At 39.0% G+C, this 27,618-nt stretch overlaps 1 protein-coding gene and 1 non-coding gene across 2 annotated transcripts; one reads left to right on the top strand and one right to left on the bottom strand.

The window, feature by feature from the left end:
* Positions 1-15,281: 15,281 nt before the first annotated feature.
* On the bottom strand, positions 15,282-26,729 carry LOC148292930 (uncharacterized). Its single transcript, XM_088244507.1, has 5 exons — positions 26,264-26,729; positions 21,817-22,187; positions 19,502-19,609; positions 18,404-19,366; positions 15,282-15,287 (listed from the first exon to the last, which is right to left on the bottom strand). Exons 1-5 carry the CDS (start codon positions 26,727-26,729, stop codon positions 15,282-15,284), a joined length of 1,914 nt encoding a protein of 637 aa, XP_088100633.1.
* Positions 23,128-23,234, top strand: LOC148292931 (small nucleolar RNA R71). The gene has a single exon (XR_015825918.1). It is a non-coding gene; the product is annotated as a small nucleolar RNA R71 (small nucleolar RNA).
* Positions 26,730-27,618: the final 889 nt, after the last annotated feature.

Below are 27,618 nucleotides of genomic sequence, written 5' to 3' on the forward strand. Positions count from 1 at the left end.
TGATTGGTGAAAGTATGAGGTATTTGAATCCCCTTCGTTCAACCACTTTATTCTAGACCGTTGTCTCCAGTAGCATTCCTCTCTCCCCCATAACTCATTGATCTTGTGTGTTATCACTTTTATGTCTTGATAATTCATCTCCCAATTATCTTGCATGAAGCGCAGCTGCTCCATTAGACAATCAATCTCCACATTGTTGTTCTTAAACTTTTCCTTGCTCCAGATTTTTAATTGGGTCTTGCATTGATTCAATTTGTACTTCCATCTCCTGACCTAGGGCCCCTCCAGAGTATCACTCCAGCACTTTCCAACTAGTCTATAGCTCTCCTCTTCTCGTGCCCAATTAGCTTCAAACTTGAAAAGCCTTTTGCTCCAACGAGATCGTGGTTCACAATTCACAATTAAGGGACAGTGGTCAGACTAGAGGTGTCAAACGGGCCGTGCCGGGCCGGCCCGGCCCATTTAAACTCGTGCTTTTAACATTTTCGTGCCGTGCCGGGCCGGCCCATTTAACTTATCGGGCCGTGCCGTGCCAGCCCATTTAGTAAAATCATAAATCCCAGCCCGGCCCAAAGCCCATGTCCAAATTGAAACGGGCCGTGCCGGGCTCGTGTCGTGCCCGTGCCGTGCTCGTGCCATACTCGGGCCCAAGAACCAACCCATTTAATTTGAATTTTTTTTTTCCCTTGATTTTTTTTCCACGAAGATGCCCAGTACCATTTTCAGTTTTACAAGTCAAAGTATGCTTGCAATAAATACACATAGCCTTTGGAAGAATAGTCCCATAGAATTTCACGCCTTCTTATCTCTCAATTTGAACCCAGAAGGTAGAATCTGCAAAACCCACACCAAAAAATCAAAAAATTTAGACTGTTGTTTTGATAAATAATTAAAAATAAAAATAAAAACAAAATCAAACCCTACAATCAATGTTTCTCACAAATTTTGAGCAACTAAACATAGAAACTATATGTTAAAGCTCTTACCTTGCAAATCCAACTCTGTAGAATTAGAGAATTGGTTCGTGCTGATGGTTCGCAAGCTATTTAGATGCCTCCAACACAGGTTTTGGTTTATGATGCTATATGGATCTTCCAAGTTCCAACACTGATTTGGGGTTTATATAATTAGGGATATTTCCTAACGATTTATGATATGAGAATATGCAGAAATCGAGAGGAAGAGGAGGAGATGATGGTTTGTTTACTGAAAAGTACTTCACGCATGGCCTCACGCATGGCCTCATGCCTCTCCAAGTTCCAACCCTTCAACTGACTCCAGAGTCCAACAAAGTTGGTTCTGTTTGTTAAGTCATTATTAATGCTGGGGTGTTTCAACTTTCAACGAGTCCAACTTCCAAGTTTGTTTTTATTATTTTATATTTTATTTTCATTACTCAATTTTTTATTTGTTATTCCAACTTTTTTTTTGTCTTAAAAAAATGCAATAGAGGATTGAAGCGGGCTCGGGCTCGGGCCGGGCCGTGCCGTGGGCTCGGGCTCGTGCCGTGCTTGAAGCGGGCTCGGGCCAAGTCCATTTAATTTCGGGCCACGGGCCGGCCCGGTCCATTGGACCTTTTTTTAAATCCCAGCCCGGTCCAAGCTTTCGTACCGTGCCGAGCACGGCCCACTAATATTCGTGCTCGTGCCGTGCCGTGCCTCATTTAAACGGGCTGGGCTTGTGCCGTGCTGGGCCGGCCCGTCCCGTTTGACACCTCTAGGTCAGACCCCACAACTGTCTCATGGTATATGGTGGTGTTTGGCCAAGCAGTTTGCCATTCATAATTAACCAAACCCCTATCAAGCCGTTCTTGAACCAAATCTCCATTGCGCGCTCTACCTCTCCAAGTAAAACAAGGCCCAACATAACCCAGATCCATTAGAGCCGTCTTTGACATAAAGTTATGTAGAAATTTTGGGCGAGAGTGAGAAGGCTCACTTCCACCGCTCTTTTTGTGACCCCACAAAAATTCATTAAAGTCTCCTCCACAAAACCAAGCATGATTTGTTGGAGCAAAAGATTGCTCCATCCAATACCAAAATTCATTCTTTGCCTCCCTATAAGGAGTACCATAAATCCAATATGCACGCAATTATCTCCCAGTATTTATAGATTTCATCATAGAGCAAATAACATTTGTATAACTAAATTGAATTTCAGCACTTACAGATGTATCCCACCATAAACTTAAGCCACCAGCTGTGCCAACATGAGCCACATCAAAACCCATATGGTATCCCATTCTTCTTCGTAAACCTTCTATTTTGCTGGTTTTCATCTTCGTTTCCATCAAGAAAATAGCAAAGGGCGGTGCTTCCAGATAAGCCCATGGAGGGCTCGAACTGTCAGGTCTGGCCCAAGACCTTGACAGTTCCATACCAAGAAAATCATTGGGAACTTGCGGCTATTCCTGGCCCGCAGCCACCACCCCAGGAAATTTCTCCTGAAATATCTTCTTCCGTCTCTGCCTCATGTGCCACCCACTCCCTTGACTGTAGAACAGGAACATCTTGGAGGTTTTCCTCAGCAATCAAGTTCGCACTTCATACTTGTATGTGTCTACGTGGTTTTCATATCGGGGTGATTGTTGTTAATTATTATGTTAACTCGCAATTGTACGGGGCAATTAGTAGTATAGCAAGACAAGTACGAGGTCGTACCCACGAAGACTGAGAAGTTAAAACTAGTTATGTACTTAGCTTACCAAATTCAAGAAAGTAGGAGGTTATGTCTAAAACAGAATTTAAAGCAAGAGTGGTTGTGATTGTTGAACAAAATAAGCAAAATAAAATTGCAAACAAAAACAAGTAAACAAATGTAACAAAGAGTGGTTTTAAGAGATGGAAAACAGATTTGGAGACTAGGGCATTCGAATCACCATAACAATTCAATTCTGGGTTATAAGGAGTCAAGTAACAAGTCTAATTCATATTCAAAGATTGATTCTAGCTAAAGTATGATTAGGCCATGGTGTTTGGTCCTAACCTTGTGTTCCTAATTCCCTAATTTGATCATTTGTTGTCTAACCTAAAATTAAGCATTAGGAACCCATTAAGCATAGAAGAACAATTTAAACAACCAAGCATGTATCTAATCCCTGTTGTCGAATGTCCATACATACTCTTCCTATTCATAGTTCAATTCGAATTAAAGCATGGTGTCTACTCTTAATTCAAACCAAGATAGTTAACAAACAAGTTCTAATGGTGATCAATCATTCAAACAAGCATGTTAACTTATAAGCATAATGAATAAGAACATGAATCATGAATCAAACTTGAAACTCCAAACTTCAAACTTATAAACCCAGAATATTCATGTTAGGTTACATCGAAGCCCTAGTTATGGATTTAGCTACTCATAATGGAAAAGAAACTAAAACAGAAATGGGAAAACATAATGAATGCCATAAGAGTAGAAAAACCCTTTTTGAAGTTCTTGTGGTGTCCAATGCTTCTCCAAGAGCTTCTCCACGTCTAGAAGGATGTATGAAGGATATGGAGGTGATTTGGGATGAGTTTGAGTGAGTGGTGATGGCTGAGAAAGAGGAAATTCGTAGGGAAATGGAAGGGAGGTTTTCTGGAGCTGTTTTGGTGATTTTGGGGCAATTTAGAGTATTGGGTTGATTGCTTGAGTGTTTGGGGTTGTGGGAATGTATGAGGATGATTTCTGGATGTGTTGATGGAATGATGGAAGTGTGGAGGATGGCTGAAGTCAAGTTTGTAGCTTGAAGACTCCTCTATTTATAGGGCTAAGAGGGAGGAACATCATGATGAAATCCAACACCACCATTCCTCATTTAATACAACCCATAACTCCCACTTCATCTTGTCTATGTTAGTGTGGTTGGAATCAATCTCATCCCATACTTCTTTTGCTGCACCTCAAGCTTTCTTCACATGGGTGTTCAATTGTGGCTGCCTTTTGCTGCCAACCCATGTGGGTTTTCTTTTGGTTGCTGGAAATAAAAGATGCTGCTGAACCAGTCTTGGTGTATGAAGGCCTGAGATTTCAATATGTATCCAATGGGGCTCCAATTTGGATATGTCATAATAGACACCCATTGGAACAACTTTGATGAAGAATGCATTCCCATCTGAGCAGTATAAGTGTACGTTGTGGGCCTTGCAAGTTGACTGCCGAAAATAGACTGGAATGTATGGTGTGCATTTTGATGGGCCCATGGATTGGGCTTGGCTTCATCAATTGATACGTTTTAGCAGTCCATCTTACAGTTCAGAATCTCTTCTTTCCAACCACATATTAATTGGGCCAATACATGTTGGGAGGAGGAAGTTAAGGCCGAAACAAATTGCTAACTCAGTCTGCTCGTTTTTGCACCATTTTGCATCTTTTCCTATCCAAAGCCACCATTGCTATCTAAGGCCCAATGAACTGAATGATAAACAGAAAAGGGATTAAAAGCACAAGTTTAACTCAATAACATAACCAAATCATAAGCTAGAGGGGTACAAAATGATATACAATTATGAACTGATCAAATACCCCCATACCTAGATTTTGCTAGTCCTCGAGCAAAACAACACAAAACAAAGTTAAAAACAAAACAAGAAGTTAACTAAACCACTTCCGCAGGTAACTCGATTGCATTGAGCGCATGCAACAAGCCTTTAAACCTCTAGGCATCCCTAGTAGGAGGAGTTGTGTCTCCTGAGGGTTTAACAGAAACGATACCCACAAACGCTTTACTAACTCTACAAAACAAAGTGGTTAGTAAAACTTGAAATCAACTAATGAGAACGAAAGAAAACTTTAGTTATACCTCCAACACCATAGAGTTGCCAATATAGGTGATCAATCAGTGCATGTGTAATGTGGAAGCTATAGCTCGAAGGCACACGGTTTCAAAGCAAGCACACTCAAGCCTTGAGGATAGAACATGCTTCGACTCTATTTCTCACAGATAACACTCAATCGTTCAGAACCTAAGGTTTAATTTTCTCAAGAAAGCATAAGTGAGTGTATGAAGTAGAAACACAAGTTTTGGTTAGATCTCAAGAAGGGAATCAAATACTAAGAATAGAGATACACACATACTTACCAGCACCCATGAATACATCCTCAAAGATCAGGTAGGTCTTTCACAAGGTTGTAATGAAAGGCTAAGGTTATGGGAAATGGAAGAATTGGAAGGAAAAACAAGTAACTTAAGAACATACCAAGGTTGCATTCTTCATTGATCTGCAAGGTATCATTGACTTATAATGGCATGGCTGCAAACTTCATGGTACCACCTGGCATAGACTTTATTTATTTTTTTATTTTTTTTATTTTTTTTTACACTTAGATCAAATCGAAATACTTTCATCTTCGTTGATTTGATCTGCATCTTCATTAACTTCATTGCACAGATTCACACCATCTTTCATTTAGGCACATGGCAGCAACTTCCTTGCTTCAAACTTTATCTTGGCACACTGTTGCATTCCTAAGAGGACACAAATTAATGTGCAAACAACCAATTAAAAATACCCGCAAGTGCACGAATCTATTGAAGTATAGATTATGTAAGTACGGGGTCGATCCCACGAAGAACTTGTCGGCTTCCTATAAGTTCTAATTTGAGTACGTAAAGAACACTTAATTGACACACCACAAATGCACAAATGCAAAATGGAAACTAAAAATGAGTAAAGAAGTGTAAAAGAAATGAAACAACACAAGAAAACTAAACAAAAACACAAACAGCATTTTCTATCACCCTTTTATCACCCATTTATCACCTATGAACAGTGCTAAAGCGACCGGTCGTCAGGTAAAAGCGACCGGTCGTTTTTGGGCAGATTCGAAACTCAAAATTTGACTTGAAAAGCGACCGGTCGTCAGGTAAAAGCGACCGGTCGTTTTTGGGCAGATTCGTTTTCTCTGTTTTTCAGTTTCGACCTCTGTCCAGTGTTTTGCCTATAAATTTCCAACCGTACGTCCAAAATTCATGTTCTTTATACGGTTGGATTCAGCACAGAAAATGGAAGAACACAACGCGGACCAAAAGTCCAAAACAATTATAGAAAGAAATAAAATTCAGTAACAAAGACACGTAACGTGTCAAACACGCAACTCACACACACATTGGGGGGGGTTTTGATTTGGTTCAAGTGATCTATTTCTATTGCATGTAAGTAAATGGACTTCGAATTTAAATGAGAATGGCAGAGATGAATTATCAAGATGTGAAATCAAAATGTAACAAACACTAGGGTTTCGGAATCCACCCTAAACAATTCTACCCATGTTCATGAATACTCAAATGATGAACTCTAAACATGTTGATGAAATTGTTCGCAATCAAGACCATGGGTCGTGGCTCAAGACGCATTGATCCTCTCTAATATACGTAAAGTGCATGGTTCGTGCTACAATACTTGTGCCCTCCCCATAACCGAACCTAGGTATGGTTCGTACTTCGATTCAATTACAAGGAGAACCCATTAAGTTCAAAGAGAATATGAACATCACAAGAATCCTAATAGCATGGTGTTTACATTAGGTATTCAAGAAACCAATTCACATGGATGATTCTTACTTCATCCATTTATTGCTTAGGAGAACATGAAGATACACATAATCCCAACAATCTCAAGAAGCATGCTTTCAAAGATGGCCAACCAAGGAAAAACACACATCAAGGATAGATTAATTTGGTGAATTGGAATTCATCAACAATATCTAGAAATTCATACACTCAAGCATCAAAACAATAAGGTAATCATGTTTAGGGCTTCAACCTAAGCCCTAGCTATGGAGTTTAGTTGCTCATACTTATTCCAAATACAAACTCAAAATGAAATTAGAAAGAGTTTACAGATTTTCAGAAAATGATGAGAGCTTCAAGATCATCAATGGTGGAAGTCTTCTTCTCCACTTTTCTTGGCTGCACCTTGGCTTTCTCCTAGCTCCAAGCTCTCCAAAATCTGCTCTCAATTGTGTAGAATGTGGAATAGCCTGATTTCCCACGATCAAAAGGCTCCCAATATCAGATTGCAATTTTGACTTCTCCTCCCTCTCTCCTCCTTTCCAGCTTTTACCTTTTAATATAAAACTACCACCTTTGATAAAGCCTTAGCCCATTGTCCCCTTGCCATGATGGAGCTTTGACTTCACAAAGATGCCAAAAGCTCAGAAAATATCTATTTTACAAATGTAATTCCTTGTTACCAAGAGTTATGGTAACAAGAAGTTAAGATGACACAAGGGAGGTAAAAGCTGGCCAAATCCGGATTTCCAGAACTGTGGTAACATGATGGATTGGTTGGATAGGCAATACTTGTCCAATGGAGCTCAAATTTGGATATGTTGTAGTTAACATCCATTGGAACAAGTCTCATGAATATCATGACCTCATCCGAGCACCAGAGCATGTTGATCCCAGGCCAAGAAGTTGACCTACGAAAATGAACAAAAACAGAATTTATAACTAATAATGCACTTTTAGCTCATTTTCATCCCAACCAAGGCAAAATCTAAGAAAACACAAAAAGGAAGTAAAAAGCTATAAAATGTCAAGAACTAACTCAAAATAGTGGGTGAATAACATGAAAAATCATGTGTAAAAATGAACCGAACAGCACACCTTGGTATATTTCTAAGCTATAGGGTATGGCTACAATAGGTCAAGTATCTCAGATTGAGATACAAAGGTAGGGAAATGATGAGGATGATAGAAGAAAAGGATTTAAGTGTTTGGCTTCAAGAGGGTTGATGGAACACACATATAGGTAGGGTGAAAAGAAAGCACATTGAATGGTTATGCACACATAGCCTAGCATCACTTCAATGAGTTCATTCATGAATGAGAGCAAGCACATGATATCTGCAAAAGAGAATCATCCTTAGTATTCAGTCAAAATGGAATAATGAGATCATTTAGAGTGAAATGAAGAAAATAAATTGGGATGAGAAATAGAAACACTTTAAACCCTCTCAAGAAAGCAATTAGGCTCAATATAGCTCACTAGGGTAGTCTCCACTATTCTCCTTCGAGAATTTGAGCATGGTACTTTAGCTGTTGGTTTTAAAACATTTTTAAGAAGTTGATTTGAACATTAAACATACAAATTAATCAAATTAATTGCAGCGGAAGAATAAGGTGGTTGTTTAAATTCAAAACAAAACTTCTTCCAAGTATCTTAAGCCATGAACATTGATATGTTTTTCATAAATGAAAATTCAAGAGAAAGGATAAGATATAATTACCCTTGAAGCAATTATATGAACCAAGTTGTGTTTTGGTCTTCTCTTGATGATTTCCCTTTGTTGATCTCCTCTTGATCTTTCTCCTCCTTGTGAGCCACAAAAGTATATGGCCTCTAAGTCTCCACACCAATGGAACCTTGAGATGAGAAGAAGTATCTTGAGAATACAAGGATGCTAGTGCAAGATCCTCAAGATTGGTTTCAATCTAAACCCCTTTGAAAGATGATTGTGTTTCACTCTTGAAAACTCACAATTGTCTCTCTTTGATCTCCCAAACCTATTTGGTTGATGTTAGATTGTGTTTGTGTGTAATTGAGCTTATGGAAACAATTCCCATACACCTTTACTTAAGCATTTTCGGCCAAACCCCATTGGGCTTCCAAAATTGGGCCTTATGACACTTAAGCCATAATTTAGGTGTCTTAAGTCCATGGGCTTGATACCCAATCATTTGGGCTTCTCATTAACTATTACCGAGGCCCAAATACATTTTTACACGTAGTAAATCATCCACATCAAATCAATCAAATTGATTTCCTCATTCTCATTTGTATTACTCAAAGTTAACCATTTAAGGTGTGCGATCCATTAGGTTCTAATTTAGCAAGGCAGTGGGAATACATTAGAACTCTTTCTAACCAACTGGAATTAAAACCCCCTTTTAATTCTTCCTTTATTTGGATCGATCACAATCAATCCTAGGACTTCCACAAGCCAAGAGTGACATCTAGCAATATATCATGGCTACCCAAGCTAATTAGAATAGATGAAGAACCTATTCAGTTGGAATTGCAATGCAATACGGTCCTTCTCTTATACAATGTTTCCAATCATATTGTTAGGGTACGGATTGATAATGTCAAACCCCTAATATGATTAAACTCATATGATTCAATAGAACACAATTAAAAACCACTTTCTAAATCATGTTCAAGTACTTCGGCCGAAGATTCACTGAATCATATCTTGAAACATTCTCCTTTCTTTATCAAGGTAGAGATTCCTTATTGTACATTCACATGCCTCTATGATGAATTAAGAGATCCCAATAACACATAAGGAAAATCTTTTACGACTTGCCTTTGTGAGCTATCAAAGATAAATAACGCATCACAAGACAACCATGATGCCTCAGGTCTAAGGACTAATTTGCATTATTGCAACTATGAGTTCTCGTTTGACATATAGATAGATACTCCATACGAGAACTCCGGTTGATCGCATTCAGTGTACTCATTCACTAATGAGCACCCACATACTTGTATTAGTGTCAACTACACAAATGGTTTGAGACCAACCATCCTCATCATTGAGCATACATAGTATGTGCCAATCTTGACGGTTTATCAATGCCCATTTGATAACCTTATGATTAGGAACATTTTGGGATACTACAGTTAGAGATTAAAGGTCTCCCGAATCTAAACTTCTTTAGATTACTTTATCTCTTATTTAGTACACCCTGGACTTTTGTTTCTTTACACGACATAAAAGATAACAAAATAATATTGCCCTTTATTTATCATATACGAAATGTATTCTAAGGAGATTACATCAAATGTATTGGCTCTTAGGGCACATTTCTAACAATCTCCCACTTGCACTAGAGCCATTTAGCCATGTATCTAATACCCATTTTCTCTGTATGTCTATCCAGTTGTGACTGTGACATAGGCTTAGTGAGTGGATCTGCTACGTTGTCTGCTGATGCAACCTTTAGGATGCACACATCACCATTCGAAATGAGTTCTCGAATCTTGTGGAATTTTCTTTCAATGTGTTTGGATCTCTGATGAGACCTTGGTTCCTTGGCTTGAGCTATCGCCCCATTATTGTCACAGTACAAAGGCACTGGTGACATTATGGTTGGAACCACATTTAGTTCGGTAATGAACTTTTTCATCCAAACAGCTTCCTTTGCCGCTTCTGAGGCAGCAATGTACTCAGCTTCAGTGGTGGAGTCGGCTGTAACACTTTGTTTACAGCTTCTCCAACTAACAGCACCTCCATTCAGAATGAAGACATACCCAGATGTGGATTTACGATCATCAACATCAGATGCGAAATCAGAATCGGTAAACGCTTCCACTTGTAACTCTGATATTCCTCCATAAATAAGGAACATATCCTTAGTTCTTCGTAAGTATTTAAGGATACACTTAACGGCTCCCCAATGATCTAATCCTGGGTTTGACTGATATCTACTAGTTATACTAACAGCATAACTGATATCTGGTCTTGTACAAACCATGGCATACATGAGACTCCCTATTACTGATGCATAAGGGATTTTACTCATCTGCTGTATATCTTCAGGAGTTTTCGGACACATGTTCTTAGAAAGGTGAAGTCCATGTCTAACTGGAAGTAACCCTTTCTTAGATTGTTCCATATGAAATCTCTTTAGCACCTTATCTATATACAAGGATTGAGATAATCCAATTATTCTCTGAGATCTATCACGATAAATCTTTATACCAAGTATATAAGATGCCTCTCCTAAATCTTTCATTGCGAATGATTTAGTGAGCCACAGCTTCACTGAAGATAGCATTCCTATATCGTTTCCAATAATCAGTATGTCATCTACATACAACACTAGGAATACTACCGAACTCCCACTGACCCTTTTGTACACACATTGGTCATCCATGTTTTGCATGAAGTCAAACGATTTGACAACTTCATCAAAGCGGATGTTCCAACTCCTAGAAGCTTGCTTCAACCCATAAATGGATTTATGTAGCTTGCATACCTTATGCTTATCAGCTGTAGAAATGAAGCCTTCAGGTTGATCCATGTATAGTTCTTCCTGAAGGTGGCCATTAAGAAAAGCCGTCTTCACATCCATTTGCCAAATCTCATAATCATGGTATGCAGCTATTGCAAGCAAAATCCGAATAGACTTTGTCATAGCAACAGGAGAGAAGGTTTCTTCATAGTCAATCCCTTCTCTCTGCTTGTAGCCCTTTGCTACTAGCCTTGCCTTGTAGGTTTCTATTTTCCCATCTGAGCCTATCTTCCTCTTAAAGATCCATTTATTTCCTATTGGTACAATACCAGGAGGCGGATCAACTAGAGTCCAGACTTGGTTGGTATACATAGAATCCATTTCGGATTTCATGGCTCCAAGCCATTTCTGTGAGTCAATGTCTGACATTGCCTCATTGTAGTTCGAAGGGTCTTCAATATCCTTACAATCACTTAGGAGATTTAACTCTCCTTCGTTTTCATGAAGGAAACCGTAATACCTCTCAGGCATTCTTCTAACCCTACTTGAACTACGCGGAGTTTGTGTCATATCAGTTTGTGGATCTGGGATTGCATTCAGTTCAGTGTTGATTTCTAGCTCTTTGGACAATTCCTTGAGTTCTATCTCATGTCCCCCTTTCCCATCAAGAGCGTATTCTCTTTCCAGGAAGGTAGCTGACCTTGCGACGAACACCTTTTGCTCGTCGATGTGATAGAAGTAATATCCCATAGTTTCCTTGGGATACCCGATAAATCTACACTTCACTGACCTTGCATCTAGTTTATCCACATCTTGTCTTTTGACATATGCTGGACAACCCCAAATCTTGATATAACCAAGACTTGGTTTCTTCCCAAACCACATTTCGTATGGAGTTTGTGGAACAGACTTGGAAGGCACTCTATTTAACAAATGAATTGCTGTTTCAAGTGCATATCCCCAAAAGGATATAGGTAAATCAGTATAGCTCATCATGGAACGAACCATATCCATTAAGGTTCGATTTCTCCTTTCAGAAACCCCATTATGTTGTGGAGTCCCTGGTGGAGTCCATTGTGATAAGATGCCATGTTCCTTGAGGTAATCAAGAAACTCTGTGCTTAAGTATTCACCTCCTCGATCGGATCTAAGGATTTTAATACTCTTGCCTGTTTGGTTTTCAACTTCATTTCTGAATTCCTGAAACTTTTCAAAAGATTCAGACTTATGCTTCATTAAGTATAAGTACCCGAACCGTGAATGATCATCAGTAAAGGTAATGAAGTATGAATAACCTCCCCTTGCGTTTGTAGACAAAGGTCCACAAACATCTGTGTGGATTAACCCCAACAACTCTGTAACTCTTTCTCCTTTTCCTGTAAAAGGAGACTTGGTCATTTTACCTTGTAGACAAGATTCACAAGTAGGCATAGGAGCAGGGTCTAAAGATCCAAGGCATCCATCTTTTGCCATCCGGTGAATCCTATCTTGGCCAATGTGTCCAAGTTTGAGGTGCCACAATTTAGTTGAGTTATCCACTTCTCTAGGCCTTTTAGGTCTAGGTGCATCTTTATCTATACAGTTAATACTACCATTCATTTCTAAATGAAAAAGACCATCAATCAAATTTGCATAAGCAATAATTCGATTATTATGTGAAATAGAACAAAGTAGTTTGTCAAACAAAACAACAAATCCGTCTCTTAAAAGCATAGAGACAGATATTAAGTTCTTTACACAACCAGAAATGAAATAACAATTATTCAAATTCAGGGTCTCCCCGGAAGGTAGATTGAGACGATAGGTGCCTACAGCTTTGGCAGCTACCTTAGTGCCATTACCCACAGTTAGCACCATTTCTCCTTTTCCGAGTCTTCTACTTCCTACTAGTCCCTGCACACAATTGCAAATATGTTGACTAGCTCCTGAATCAACTATCCAGGTAGAAGTATTAACTGTAAAAACTGATTCAAGAACAAGAGTGTTACCTTCCGAAGGCTTGTTCTTTAAGCTTGCGAGGTAATCCTTGCAATTTCTCTTCCAATGTCCATCCTTTCCACAGTGAAAGCAAGTTCCTTTCGGTTCCTTGCCTTTCTTTGTTATTTTTCTTTCCTTGGGTTTTAGAAAACCTTTCTTCTTCTTTCCCTTATCCTTAGCTTTCGGTTTGGATTTGGAAGAGGAGGAAGAACTCTTTTCAAACACCGCAACTGTCCCTTTCAGCCCTTTATCCTTTGAGATATTCTTTTCAGCTACTATAGCCATATTGAGTAGCTCAGATAAAGAACTTTCCATCTTTCCCATATTATAGTTCATAACAAATTGGGAAAAATCTGATGAGAGGGACGAAAGAAAAAAATCTTGTTGAACTTCAGCATTAAATGGACAATCCAATTTTTCTAATTTCTCAAGCAATGATATTATCTTGAGACCATGCTGATTAACCGGAGTCCCTCTTGTCATCTTTGTGTTGACAAGTTCACATATTGTATTGAATCGCAAGCTACGAGTAGCTTCACCATAAAGTTCATTAAGGTGAAGCAATATGGAAGCACAATCTTCCATATCTTCATGTTGTTTTAGTAGATCATCATTCATGGATGCTAGTAAGTAACATTTACCTCTACTATCATCCTTAACATGCTTCTCATAAGCAGTTATCTCTTCCTGATTAGCTTCTTCGTCAGGAGCAATATGTGGTGGGGCTTGTGTCAACACATAATCAATCTCATCCATTTTAAGGACAAGTTTCATTTTGCGAAGCCAACCCGGATAGTTCGTGCCATCAAGGATGTAATTGTTAAGTATCGATGAGATTGGGTTTTTAACGGCCATTTGAAAATTCTGCAACAACGTAAAAAAAATTTAGTTTAGATTAATCTTCTACCAAAAACTTAGGGTCTTTAAGTCATGATGGTAGCTCCCACTATTTTTGGCAAATTTCATATCCCTCTTGAAATCCGAGAGTTTCCGTTGAAACTCTTAGTGGGGATGGGAGTCTCATTTTCATATAGTTTTCCTCAACCTAACAGTTTGTTGGATTGCTATCTTACTAATGAGAGGATACTCTTATCCAATCACATCATTCATGTGAATACCCATCACTATGGCCTCTAGAGAACTAGACCTCAACCTAACAGTTTGTTGGTTTCGTTCGTCTTAGTTAAGTTATTCCCACCATGCTTGTGGGTATAGGGTTTCAAGCATGACCTCAACCTAACGATTTGTTGGCCACACTCGTTATCTATCCGCACTACATCAAGTATGTGTAATAGGCTTCCCTTGGATGGTTACAAGTACTGGATGTTGCCTCACTGAGGTACAACAAAGTGTAAATGTGCCACCCAATAAGAGACTACCACGGTGGAAGGCCACAAAATAGCATTCAAAATGCCATTTCGCTTATCAACTTAATATTGCTTTGAGGGTAGTTGAATTGGTCTCATTTTAATCCAATTTTAATCCTGTTAAAATTACCTATCTAATCTCATTAAATGGTTCCCAATGCAACATATTAGTAGCACATAATACTCCCACTAAATATTTTAGAAACCATTTGCTTAAGATAGCGAGAATATATGGTGCTACTAATTGGTTAATTATTGTCATTACCGAACATTCAAATTGCGTTGGGCTTAGAGGATGATTATGGACTTTCTTGTTGATCCAACACGAGCCACCATGTTGGATCATGGTCTTGGAAGGTGATTCATTTTAATTACGCGCGCATAAAAAATAAATTAGGCATGAAAGCCATTTCATTATTACATAGCCAAATAAATTAGGCATGAAAGCCATTTCATTATTACATAGCCAATCAAAAACGAATACATATCCAATAAGCGGCCAATCACATAGCTCAATTGTTTGGTCTAAGTCCATAACCATCCTTTAATTATTTAAACGCTTTAAACAATTAAACTAGCAATGTAAATACATGCTCTTGGGTTGCATACATATGTGGGTTTAATTCAAGTGGTAACCATATTCAAAATAAATTTACCATGGAGTGAAAACGTTTTACTACAATAGCAAAAGTAATTGTGGAAATCTATTGGACATAGTTACACTTATCATATATAGTAATTAGGTCCAAAACTATTCAACAATTAATAATGGATCCAAAGTTGATCCACTAGGGTGTGGGGTTAAAGCATGCATTTGTATAATACAAAGTGGTGATCATGATTATTCCAACAAGGTGAATAATCATGAATGTGACTAGGTAGGCCAACCACACTCACCAAAGTAATCAAAATTAATTTTAGTGTGGTGGGTAAAAAATTAGTGATGGGAATAATTTGAACAACTTTTGCATTTTATATCAAATCACCATAATTTAAATCTAGATAGCCCCACACACTCACCAAAGTAATCTTATTAAATTTAGTGTGGTGGGTAAATGTTTATTAAGTGGAAACATTTTTGAAAAACTTTTAATTTTATAATAAAACACCATCATCATCTTTTGACCTATTTTGGTGGAAAATTCCACTAAACACAATCATCAAAATTAGTCACCTAACTTATGGATCAAAAAGATCCCATAACAAGAACATCAAGAACACCAAGAACATGCATATGAACTTATATGAATGTTCATGCTATTTCCGGAAAAATCCATATTCCATTTTAACCATCTCATGCTCTTAATATCATATATTTCATGAAGTTAAAATCATGGGGTTTTAATGCAACTATGCTCTAATGTTCATACATACATATATGCATACAAAGAGAGCATCAATCATCAAAACATAAATCCAGAAATTCAAAATCCCAAACAACCCCTTTCACTCCATTTGATTTACATTCAATCATATCAAAATAAATCAAGTATAACCATTATACTTTTAAATGAATTTATAACCCACATATGCATCTCTAAACCCTAGAATCATATCAAGTTCATGACCTATGGCTCTGATACCAATTGTTGGTTTTAAAACATTTTTAAGAAGTTGATTTGAACATTAAACATACAAATTAATCAAATTAATTGCAGCGGAAGAATAAGGTGGTTGTTTAAATTCAAAACAAAACTTCTTCCAAGTATCTTAAGCCATGAACATTGATATGTTTTTCATAAATGAAAATTCAAGAGAAAGGATAAGATATAATTACCCTTGAAGCAATTATATGAACCAAGTTGTGTTTTGGTCTTCTCTTGATGATTTCCCTTTGTTGATCTCCTCTTGATCTTTCTCCTCCTTGTGAGCCACAAAAGTATATGGCCTCTAAGTCTCCACACCAATGGAACCTTGAGATGAGAAGAAGTATCTTGAGAATACAAGGATGCTAGTGCAAGATCCTCAAGATTGGTTTCAATCTAAACCCCTTTGAAAGATGATTGTGTTTCACTCTTGAAAACTCACAATTGTCTCTCTTTGATCTCCCAAACCTATTTGGTTGATGTTAGATTGTGTTTGTGTGTAATTGAGCTTATGGAAACAATTCCCATACACCTTTACTTAAGCATTTTCGGCCAAACCCCATTGGGCTTCCAAAATTGGGCCTTATGACACTTAAGCCATAATTTAGGTGTCTTAAGTCCATGGGCTTGATACCCAATCATTTGGGCTTCTCATTAACTATTACCGAGGCCCAAATACATTTTTACACGTAGTAAATCATCCACATCAAATCAATCAAATTGATTTCCTCATTCTCATTTGTATTACTCAAAGTTAACCATTTAAGGTGTGCGATCCATTAGGTTCTAATTTAGCAAGGCAGTGGGAATACATTAGAACTCTTTCTAACCAACTGGAATTAAAACCCCCTTTTAATTCTTCCTTTATTTGGATCGATCACAATCAATCCTAGGACTTCCACAAGCCAAGAGTGACATCTAGCAATATATCATGGCTACCCAAGCTAATTAGAATAGATGAAGAACCTATTCAGTTGGAATTGCAATGCAATACGGTCCTTCTCTTATACAATGTTTCCAATCATATTGTTAGGGTACGGATTGATAATGTCAAACCCCTAATATGATTAAACTCATATGATTCAATAGAACACAATTAAAAACCACTTTCTAAATCATGTTCAAGTACTTCGGCCGAAGATTCACTGAATCATATCTTGAAACATTCTCCTTTCTTTATCAAGGTAGAGATTCCTTATTGTACATTCACATGCCTCTATGATGAATTAAGAGATCCCAATAACACATAAGGAAAATCTTTTACGACTTGCCTTTGTGAGCTATCAAAGATAAATAACGCATCACAAGACAACCATGATGCCTCAGGTCTAAGGACTAATTTGCATTATTGCAACTATGAGTTCTCGTTTGACATATAGATAGATACTCCATACGAGAACTCCGGTTGATCGCGTTCAGTGTACTCATTCACTAATGAGCACCCACATACTTGTATTAGTGTCAACTACACAAATGGTTTGAGACCAACCATCCTCATCATTGAGCATACATAGTATGTGCCAATCTTGACGGTTTATCAATGCCCATTTGATAACCTTATGATTAGGAACATTTTGGGATACTACAGTTAGAGATTAAAGGTCTCCCGAATCTAAACTTCTTTAGATTACTTTATCTCTTATTTAGTACACCCTGGACTTTTGTTTCTTTACACGACATAAAAGATAACAAAATAATATTGCCCTTTATTTATCATATACGAAATGTATTCTAAGGAGATTACATCAAATGTATTGGCTCTTAGGGCACATTTCTAACATTAGCCACCAGAATTCTAAGAGCCAAAGCTTTGTGAAGTGCAAAATTCTAATATGAAACCTCAATGGCAGCTCCATAGCATCGATTGTGTGACATTAAAAAAAAAAAATTAGTGACAAATGAACGAAAATTGAAAACACAAATGAATGAAAGTTGAAAACCTTCCCCCCAGACCTGAATTGAACATTGTCCTCAATGTTAAAGCAAAGTAAAGATGATTGAGAACAAGTAAATGATAAAGGAAAAAGTTAAGAAAAAGGTTTAGAAAAAAATAATAATAAATAAATAAATATACAAGCAACTCACGAATGACCAGTTAAGGGCCTCAGAAAACACAGCCAGGGGATCCGGGAAGGTTGGAGGGGTCACAATGGTCCCGCTTAAAACCCAAACTTCTTAGACACTGAAGGTGTCGCCTAAAGAACTCCTAGACACTGTATTGACGGAGGTGCTCACTGGGGTTACCAAAACTTAGCTCATATGAAGAAAAAAAAAAAAAATTCTTCTTTTTTTTAAAATTTTTTTTATTTATTTATTTAAAGAAACAGAAACTTAAAATGACTAAAATAAAAACAAAACAAGTAAAGAGAAAGGATAGAAATGCTCCCCCTTGATGCGATTAGGTCGATTGCTACCAAGCACCTTCTTCTTGAACACATGGGTTGCCTCCCAAGAAGCGCCTTAGTTACTGTCTTGGCAAGACATTGTGCAATCAGCTAAGTTGATGGTACGAAGGGAAGTTGATCTACCACATGGCCAGTTTGGATGCCAGCTGAAACTCCCTCATAGAATGGCTTTAAACGTTGTCCATTTACTTTGAAAGTCGAGCCATCTTTAGGGTTTTGAATCTCCACAGCTCCATAGGGAGAAACATTGACCACGGTGAATGGGCCTTGCCATCTAGACTTCAATTTTCCTGGAAAGAGACGCAATCGTGAGTTAAACAAAAGAACTGACATACCTTTGGAGAACTCTTTCCGTTGAATGTTTCTGTCATGGTAACTCTTGGTTCGTTCTTTGTAAAGCTTTGCATTCTCATAAGACTCATGTCTAATTTCTTCCAATTCATTGAGCTGAAACTTTCTTGCATGGCCTGCCTTGTCTAGATCAAAATTTAACTTCTTGATGGCCCAAAAAGCATTGTGTTCAAGCTCCATTGGCAGGTGACAAGCTTTCCCAAACACAAGACGATAAGGGCTCATTCCAATGGGAGTCTTATATGCAATCCTATAAGCCCATAATGAATCATTGAGCTTGGCTACCCAATCTTTCCTTGTATTGTTCACCACCTTCTCCAGGATGTGCTTAATTTCTCTATTGCTTATTTCCACTTGACCAGAAGTTTGCGGATGATATGGTGTAGAGACTCGATGGGTGATGTTGTACTTCTTCATGAGTGCTTCGAATGGCTTGGTACAGAAGTGGCTGCCTCCATCACTAATGACAGCCCTTGGAGTACCAAACCTTGTGAAAATATTATCCTTCAAGAACTTGAGCACCACCTTATGATCATTGGTTTTGGTGGCTATGGCTTCCACCCATTTAGACACATAATCAACAGCAACAAGTATGTAAGTACAACCAAAGGAAGATGGGAATGGTCCCATGAAATCAATACCCCACACATCGAAGAGCTCCACAACAAGTATGCTATTCAATGGCATTTCGTTCCTGCGACTTATGTTCCCCATCCTTTGACACCTATCACACTTAACACAAAAATTAAACGCATCTTTGAATAGAGTGGGCCAAAAGAAACCAGATTGGAGAATTTTAAGTGCTGTTTTCTTAGCTCCAAAGTGACCTCCACAAGCCAATTCGTGGCTATGCCTAAGTATGCTTTCTTGCTCTTCTTCTGGAACACATCTTCTGATGAGTTGATCCGGGCAATGCTTGAATAAGAAAGGTTCATCCCAGACATAATGTTTCACCATGGAAAAGAACTTCTTCTTGTCCTGAGAAGTTAGATCATTTCTAAGAACACCAAAGCAAGATAATTAACAAAATCAGCATACCATGGTTCTTTGACTTGGGCAACATATAGTTGTTCATCAGGGAAAGTCTCATTCAAGGGTAGCACAGCTTCTCCTTTTTCTTCAACCACAATTCTGCTCAAATGATCAGCTACCACATTCTCACATCCCTTCTTGTCTCGAATTTCCAAATCGAACTCTTGCAGCAAGAGAATCCATCTAATCAAGCGCGGTTTGGCGTCCTTCTTAGTGAGCAAGTATCTAAGAGCTGCATGGTCAGAATAAACAATTACTTTAGAACCAACAAGATAAGAACGAAATTTTTCTAAAGTAAAAACCACAGCAAGGAACTCCTTCTCTGTTGTGGAGTAGTTGATTTGAGCATCATTCAAGGTCCGGCTAGCATAATGAATCACATGGGGGAGCTTGTTCTTCTTTTGACCTAAAACTGCACCAATAGCAAAGTCAGAGGCATCACACATTATTTCAAATGGTAAAGACCAATCTGGAGCTATGATAATAGGGGCTGAAGTTAGCTCCCTCTTCAAGGTAGTAAAGGCTTCCATGCAAGCTTCATTAAACTCAAAAACAGCATCCTTAGCAAGGAGATTACACAATGGCCATGTAATGCTTGAGAAATTTTTGATGAACCTTCTATAGAATCCAGCATGACCCAGAAAGCTTCTAACTCCTTTCACAGAGGTAGGGGGTGGCAGATTTGAGATGAGATCGATCTTGGCTTTATCCACTTCAATTCCCTTGCTTGAAATCGCATGGCCTAGCACAATGCCTTGCCTCACCATGAAGTGACACTTTTCCCAATTCAAAATCTGATTTGTTTCCTGGCATCTTTTAAGCACTAGAGACAAGTGGTGAAGACAATCATCAAAAGAGGAACCAAAAACTGAAAAATCATCCATAAATACCTCAATGAATCGTTCCACCATATCTGAAAAGATTGCCATCATGCATCTTTGGAAAGTTGCTAGGGCATTGCACAAACCGAATGGCATCCTTCTGTAAGCAAACATACCAAATGGGCATGTGAATGTGGTTTTCTCTTGGTCTTCCGGAGCAATGGGAATTTGATTATAACCTGAAAAACCATCAAGAAAACAATAGTAAGCATGGCCAGATAAACGTTCAAGCATTTGATCAATAAAAGGCAAGGGGAAATGATCTTTTCTAGTGGATGTGTTCAACTTCCTGTAATCAATGCAAACTCTCCAACCAGTGATAGTTCGTGTAGGAACTATCTCATTCTTCTCATTCTTCACAACGGTGATTCCGGACTTCTTCGGAACAACTTGTACAGGGCTCATCCACTTAGAATCTGAAATTGGGTAGATGATTCCTACATCGAGTAGCTTTAAAACTTCAGCTCTAACCACCTCTTTCATGTTGGGATTTAGCCTCCTTTGGGCATCACGGGATGGTTTGCTGTCTTCTTCCATTAGAATCCGGTGCATGCACATGCTTGGACTAATTCCTTTGATGTCTGCTATGGTCCACCCAATGGCTGTTTTATGCTCTTTTAGAACCTTAATTAAGCTCTCTTCTTCATGTGAGGTGAGACCTGCAGCAATTATAACAGGGAGAGTTTTGTTAGCACCCAAATAAGTATATTTAAGATGATTGGGCAGTGGTTTAAGTTCTAGCTTTGGTGGGGTGATAATGGATGGCTCCAATTTCGTGGATGATGGTCCAAGAGGCTCGAGTGGTGGCCTAAAGGATGGTGGGTATGGTTGAAACACTTCTAAGGCAGCCACCACTTCTTGGAACTCCGGTTCACAAAGATCTTCCTCTTCTTCTGTTAAGACAGCTTCTAGAGCATCATTAGACTTTCTCTGCAAAATTTTGGAAGAAACCTCATGATCCACAACATCAATTGAAAAGCAAGAATCAAGAGAGTTAGAAGGTTGAGATAGAGCATTAAGCATTTTAAATTCAACAGTTTCACCCAGAACAGTCATGGAAAGGGTGCTATCTTTCACTTTGATAACTGTGTCTGCAGTGGCCATGAATGGCCTGCCTAGGAGAATGCGATCAACATGATCTCCATTTGGATTGTCTTCCATGTCCATCACTACAAAATCAGCAGGGAGAATTAGTGTATTAACTTGAACTAAAATATCTTCTACAATACCTTTTGGATATTTTATAGAATGATCAGCTAGTTCAAGTCGTACTGAAGTCTTCTTCATCCCTTCTAAGCCAAGCTTTTGATACAATGAATATGGCATTAGGTTGACACTTGCTCCCAAGTCCAACATGGCTCTTCCAACCTTCTTGCCTCCAATGTTAATGGGAATGTCAAAGCTGCCAGGATCAACTAGTTTTGGTGGAAGCTTCCTTTGCAACACAGCACTTACATTCTGGTCAAGCTTTACATCTTCATTTGGAGCGAAATTGAGCTTGTGAGTTTTCAAGTCCTTGATGAACTTTCCATATGCAGGAATCTGTTCAATAACATCAAGCAAAGGCAAATTGATATTAACTTTACTCAAAATATCATAAATCTCTTTAAAAGCCTTATCTTGCTTTGCTTTCTTAAGACGGCCTGGAAATGGAATCGGTGGAACATATAGAGTGGGTGGCACGTATCTATCTTCTTGAAGATGTGGTGGCACAAATTTGTCATCTCTCTTATGCAATTGGAATTGTTTGGATTCCTGAGAATCTGATTTGGCATTAGGAGCAGATTGAGAAGTTTTGAGATGTTCCCCTTCTGTAGCCGTGGTCTCCTCCTCTTTATCTTCTACAATCACAACATCATTTGAAAGATTAGAATCAACTTTATTATCAATGATCTTACCTGATCTGAGCACATGAATGGCCTTGGCTTCTTGGTTCTTTGGATTGATCTCGGTTTGGCTTGGCCATTTCCCAGGTTCTCTTTGAGTTATTCCAATTTGGCAATGGCAGCTTGTGTAGTTTGCTGGAAATTGGATTGGTTGATTGCCATCTGCTTAACTATATCCTCCAATGATGATGTTTGTTGTGGCTTTTGGAATGAAGGGGGATTGGCTTTATTCTGAGTATTCCTCAATGAAAAGTTTGGATGATTCCTCCAACCTGGATTATAACTTTGAGAGTATGGATCATTTCTTGGACCTTGGTTGTAGGAATTTACCAACTTAGCTTGCTCTTGCACAAATTCTGGATATCCAGCCCCAAGTGGACAAGCTATGGTAGCATGGTCAGGAGTTTCGCAAATACTACACACTTCCTTCGGAGGGCTTCTTGAGTTTAATGCAAGAAGAGCATCTAGCTTTTGTTCCAGTTTTGAAATCTGCACACTAGAAGCATCATTAGAACCACTAACAACATGTTTACCTCTTGTATCCGTATGTTGGGTCTCCATTGCTATCTCCTCAAAGAGTTCGTACGTTTCTTCTGGAGTTTTGGTTTTATAAGAACCACCTGCAAAATTTGTGACAATATTATGACTAGAAGGGGTTAGTCCTTTATAAAACAAACGCATTTGAAGCTTCAATGGAATCCCATGATGAGAACATTGATTGAGCAGCCCATTGAACCTCTCCCATGCTTCACAAAACGACTCGTCATCTTGCTGTACAAATAACAAGATCTTATCCCTAAGCATGTCGGTCTTTTGCGTGGAGAAGTATTTCTCCAAGAATTTCTTTTGAATGGCAGCCCATGTAGTGAGTGAACCAGGCTTCAAAGAATTCAACCAATATTTCGCCTTATCCTTCAAAGTGTATGGAAACACTCTCATTCGAAGTTGATCTTCTGTCACACCTGTCAAGGGAAAAGAACTCACAACATTAAAAATATCCTTTATATGAGTTAATGGATCTTCATTAGGTAAACCATAAAAGGAAGGCAGCATATTAAGATGAGAAGATTTAAGCTCATAATTTCGAGCTACAGTGGGCAGCAAAATGCTTGAAGGAGATGCTGGAATTGTTGGGATATCAAGTTCTCCCGTGAACTCATTGGCAGCCATCTCTTCTTCTTCTTCTTGGTCTGAACTTGCTTCCGAATTTGAAAGTGAAGTACCAGGAAGTTCAGTGTGGAGAGCAAGACTTGAAAATGTGGCCAGAGCTTGCTCTTTTGCAGTTGACAACTCTCTTTCTAGACGACTCTGAATTTCAGAGGTCACTCGTCTGGGTTGCAACGATGGTCCTGCGTTCAAAGATCTAGAACGTTGGAATGAAGACCTCACTTGTTCAAGTAATGGCTTTTTAGACATAAACTACTTGAAACAGAAAATTAGATTAATTAGAAACACTAAAAAGAATAGGGTAACCTTGGGCACATAACTAGGGAAGAACTTTCGTTCAGTCCCCGGCAACGGCGCCAAAATTTGTTGTTAATTATTATATTAACTCGCAATTGTACGGGGCAATTAGTAGTATAGCAAGACAAGTACGAGGTCGTACCCACGAAGACTGAGAAGTTAAAACTAGTTATGTACTTAGCTTACCAAATTCAAGAAAGTAGGAGGTTATGTCTAAAACAGAATTTAAAGCAAGAGTGGTTGTGATTGTTGAACAAAATAAGCAAAATGAAATTGCAAACAAAAACAAGTAAACAAATATAACAAAGAGTGGTTTTAAGAGATGGAAAACAGATTTGGAGACTAGGGCATTCGAATCACCATAACAATTCAATTCTGGGTTATAAGGAGTCAAGTAACAAGTCTAATTCATATTCAAAGATTGATTCTAGCTAAAGTATGATTAGGCCATGGTGTTTGGTCCTAACCTTGTGTTCCTAATTCCCTAATTTGATCATTTGTTGTCTAACCTAAAATTAAGCATTAGGAACCCATTAAGCATAGAAGAACAATTTAAACAACCAAGCATGTATCTAATCCCTGTTGTCGAATGTCCATACATACTCTTCCTATTCATAGTTCAATTCGAATTAAAGCATGGTGTCTACTCTTAATTCAAACCAAGATAGTTAACAAACAAGTTCTAATGGTGATCAATCATTCAAACAAGCATGTTAACTTATAAGCATAATGAATAAGAACATGAATCATGAATCAAACTTGAAACTCCAAACTTCAAACTTATAAACCCAGAATATTCATGTTAGGTTACATCGAAGCCCTAGTTATGGATTTAGCTACTCATAATGGAAAAGAAACTAAAACAGAAATGGGAAAACATAATGAATGCCATAAGAGTAGAAAAACCCTTTTTTGAAGTTCTTGTGGTGTCCAATGCTTCTCCAAGAGCTTCTCCACGTCTAGAAGGATGTATGAAGGATATGGAGGTGATTTGGGATGAGTTTGAGTGAGTGGTGATGGCTGAGAAAGAGGAAATTCGTAGGAAAATGGAAGGGAGGTTTTCTGGAGCTGTTTTGGTGATTTTGGGGCAATTTAGAGTATTGGGTTGATTGCTTGAGTGTTTGGGGTTGTGGGAATGTATGAGGATGATTTCTGGATGTGTTGATGGAATGATGGAAGTGTGGAGGATGGCTGAAGTCAAGTTTGTAGCTTGAAGACTCCTCTATTTATAGGGCTAAGAGGGAGGAACATCATGATGAAATCCAACACCACCATTCCTCATTTAATACAACTCATAACTCCCACTTCATTTTGTCTATGTTAGTGTGGTTGGAATCAATCCCATCCCATACTTCTTTTGCTACACCTCAAGCTTTCTTCACATGGGTGTTCAATTGTGGCTGCCTTTTGCTGCCAACCCATGTGGGTTTTCTTTTGGTTGCTGGAAATAAAAGATGCTGCTGAACCAGTCTTGGTGTATGAAGGCCTGAGATTTCAATATGTATCCAATGGGGCTCAAATTTGGATATGTCATAATAGACACCCATTGGAACAACTTTGATGAAGAATGCATTCCCATTTGAGCAGTATAAGTGTACGTTTTGGGCCTTTCAAGTTGACTGCCGAAAATAGACTGGAATGTATGGTGTGCATTTTGATGGGCCCATGGATTGGGCTTGGCTTCATCAATTGATACGTTTTAGCAGTCCATCTTGAAGTTCCGAATCTCTTCTTTCCAACCACATATTAATTGGGCCAATACATGTTGGGAGGAGGAAGTTAAGGCCGAAACAAATTGCTAACTCAGTCTGCTCGTTTTTGCACCATTTTGCATCTTTTCCTATCCAAAGCCACCATTATTATCTAAGGCCCAATGAACTGAATGATAAACAGAAAAGGGATTAAAAGCACAAGTTTAACTCAATAACATAACCAAATCATAAGCTAGAGGGGTACAAAATGATATACAATTATGAACTAATCAGTGATCCTCCTCCTTTCTCCCCCGCTTGAGGATCCCTCCTCTTGACCTGTTTTTGCCTTTTTTTCTGGGGATTGAAAGGATATGGGATTATCAGCCACAACACCACGCTTTTGTCCCAGGTTGGTGAGCTTTTCCCTTATCCTGGTCCTTTGGCACACGACATCTTTCATTTGCATAGGACCAAGTGGGTTGCTTAGATCGTTATTAAGGGCCCAAGAGTGCTACAATTTGGGTTGAAGTTTCTATCCTTACTTAATTGGGCCAAACTCCCTTAAGGCCCACTTGTGTTATTAGGGTCATCAATAGTCTGCATCGAGCCCGACAACATAGACTGGTGCTGATAGGATTGGGACCTTCTTAGAATTAATTGCCCTGATCCTTGTACTTTGGGTCTGATTTGCCTCCTGTGGTGTATGGGCAAAGTCAGCTTCGCGGCTCGAGGTTTGCCCCATTTCGAGGCGCGTAACTCTTACTTGCTCCTTACTCCGAACAGCACCCACTTTCCGACGCTCTCCGGTTGAAAGAGCTGTGGGTTTGGGCTGGTTTTCCAGCTCTCGAATAATCTTTGCCCTTGTCCACGTGCCATAGCCCGCCGTCCCCTCCGGAGCAGCTTCGTAGCTGCAATCAGTGTTAAGATGGCCTATTCTCCCACATTTGTAACACAAGTCAGATAACCTTTCATATTGGAATTCAGCCCATGTCTCGTTCCCCGTCTGCCCGAGAAAGCCAGAAGCCTGGAGGGAGCTGGTTTCGTGTGTCAACCAGGACTCTAACCCGGAGAAAGCCGCGAGCTTGGTTGGGACTGTCGTATTGCAGTACTTCTCCAATTTTGTTCCCCAGTTTCTGAACATTGTCTTCCGTACAGAGGTTAAGAGGTATACCTCTAATCTGGACCCAGAAGGGAACATTCATCATATCCACTTCTTCAATGGCAAGCTCTGATGGCCATCTCTTGACAGAAAAGCACTGCTTCATGACTAACTATGGCCCATTATCCAAGATTTTGTTTGCCATGTCTTCATCTTGCACCGTTATAGAGAAGAGATTATCTTTTTCCCAGATGAATTTTGCCTCACCGTACTGTCTCCACGCTGCCTTCAGGATGTTCTTTATAGCTCCCCGGTTGGGCATTTTGTCGGCTATGACTGCTCCCACTAGTTTTGGACCATGCTCCAGATTTGAGAGGCCCAAAGATTCCTCCAATTGAACCACGAGTTCATCAGCTCCTGTAGAAGTCATCTGGGTTGGTGGGATAATGTTGCTTGCTGCGCTATATGGGGGGGTATTTCCACGAAGTTGGTGTTGCACCCAGTATGAGACTTCCAGTTGTTTATAGACACTGAGATGCAGAAAAGATTTAAAAACCTGAGTGAAGAGAATCGCAATTAATAAGGGGATATGATAATTTCCTGCTTCTTGAGGCAAGGAGTAGTTGGGAAAGTTTAAGAAGCGGGATTTTGGGGGTGTAGTGATGGGGCAAATCTCAAAGTTCGCAGGTGGTTGGGGGGAATTAATTGCTCCTACAAATTGAGATCCGAAGGGTAGTGAAGTTGATATTTTGTAGCAGAGGGTGGTTGGGATCCAGTAGCAGCCATTAAGGCTTACCAAGATGGTAGTAACTCTCACAAATGGAGAGGGTAGGCTCTCACAAAAGGAGAGGGATGCTCTCACAAGAAGGAGAGAGAACTAGCATATGTAATAGCTCCACTCTGTCAACTTCGCCGTTTGATATTCCATTAA

The sequence above is a fragment of the Prunus avium genome, chromosome 7, assembly GCF_965620075.1.
Source record: "Prunus avium chromosome 7, drPruAviu1.hap1.1, whole genome shotgun sequence".
Taxonomy (NCBI): Eukaryota; Viridiplantae; Streptophyta; class Magnoliopsida; order Rosales; family Rosaceae; genus Prunus; species Prunus avium.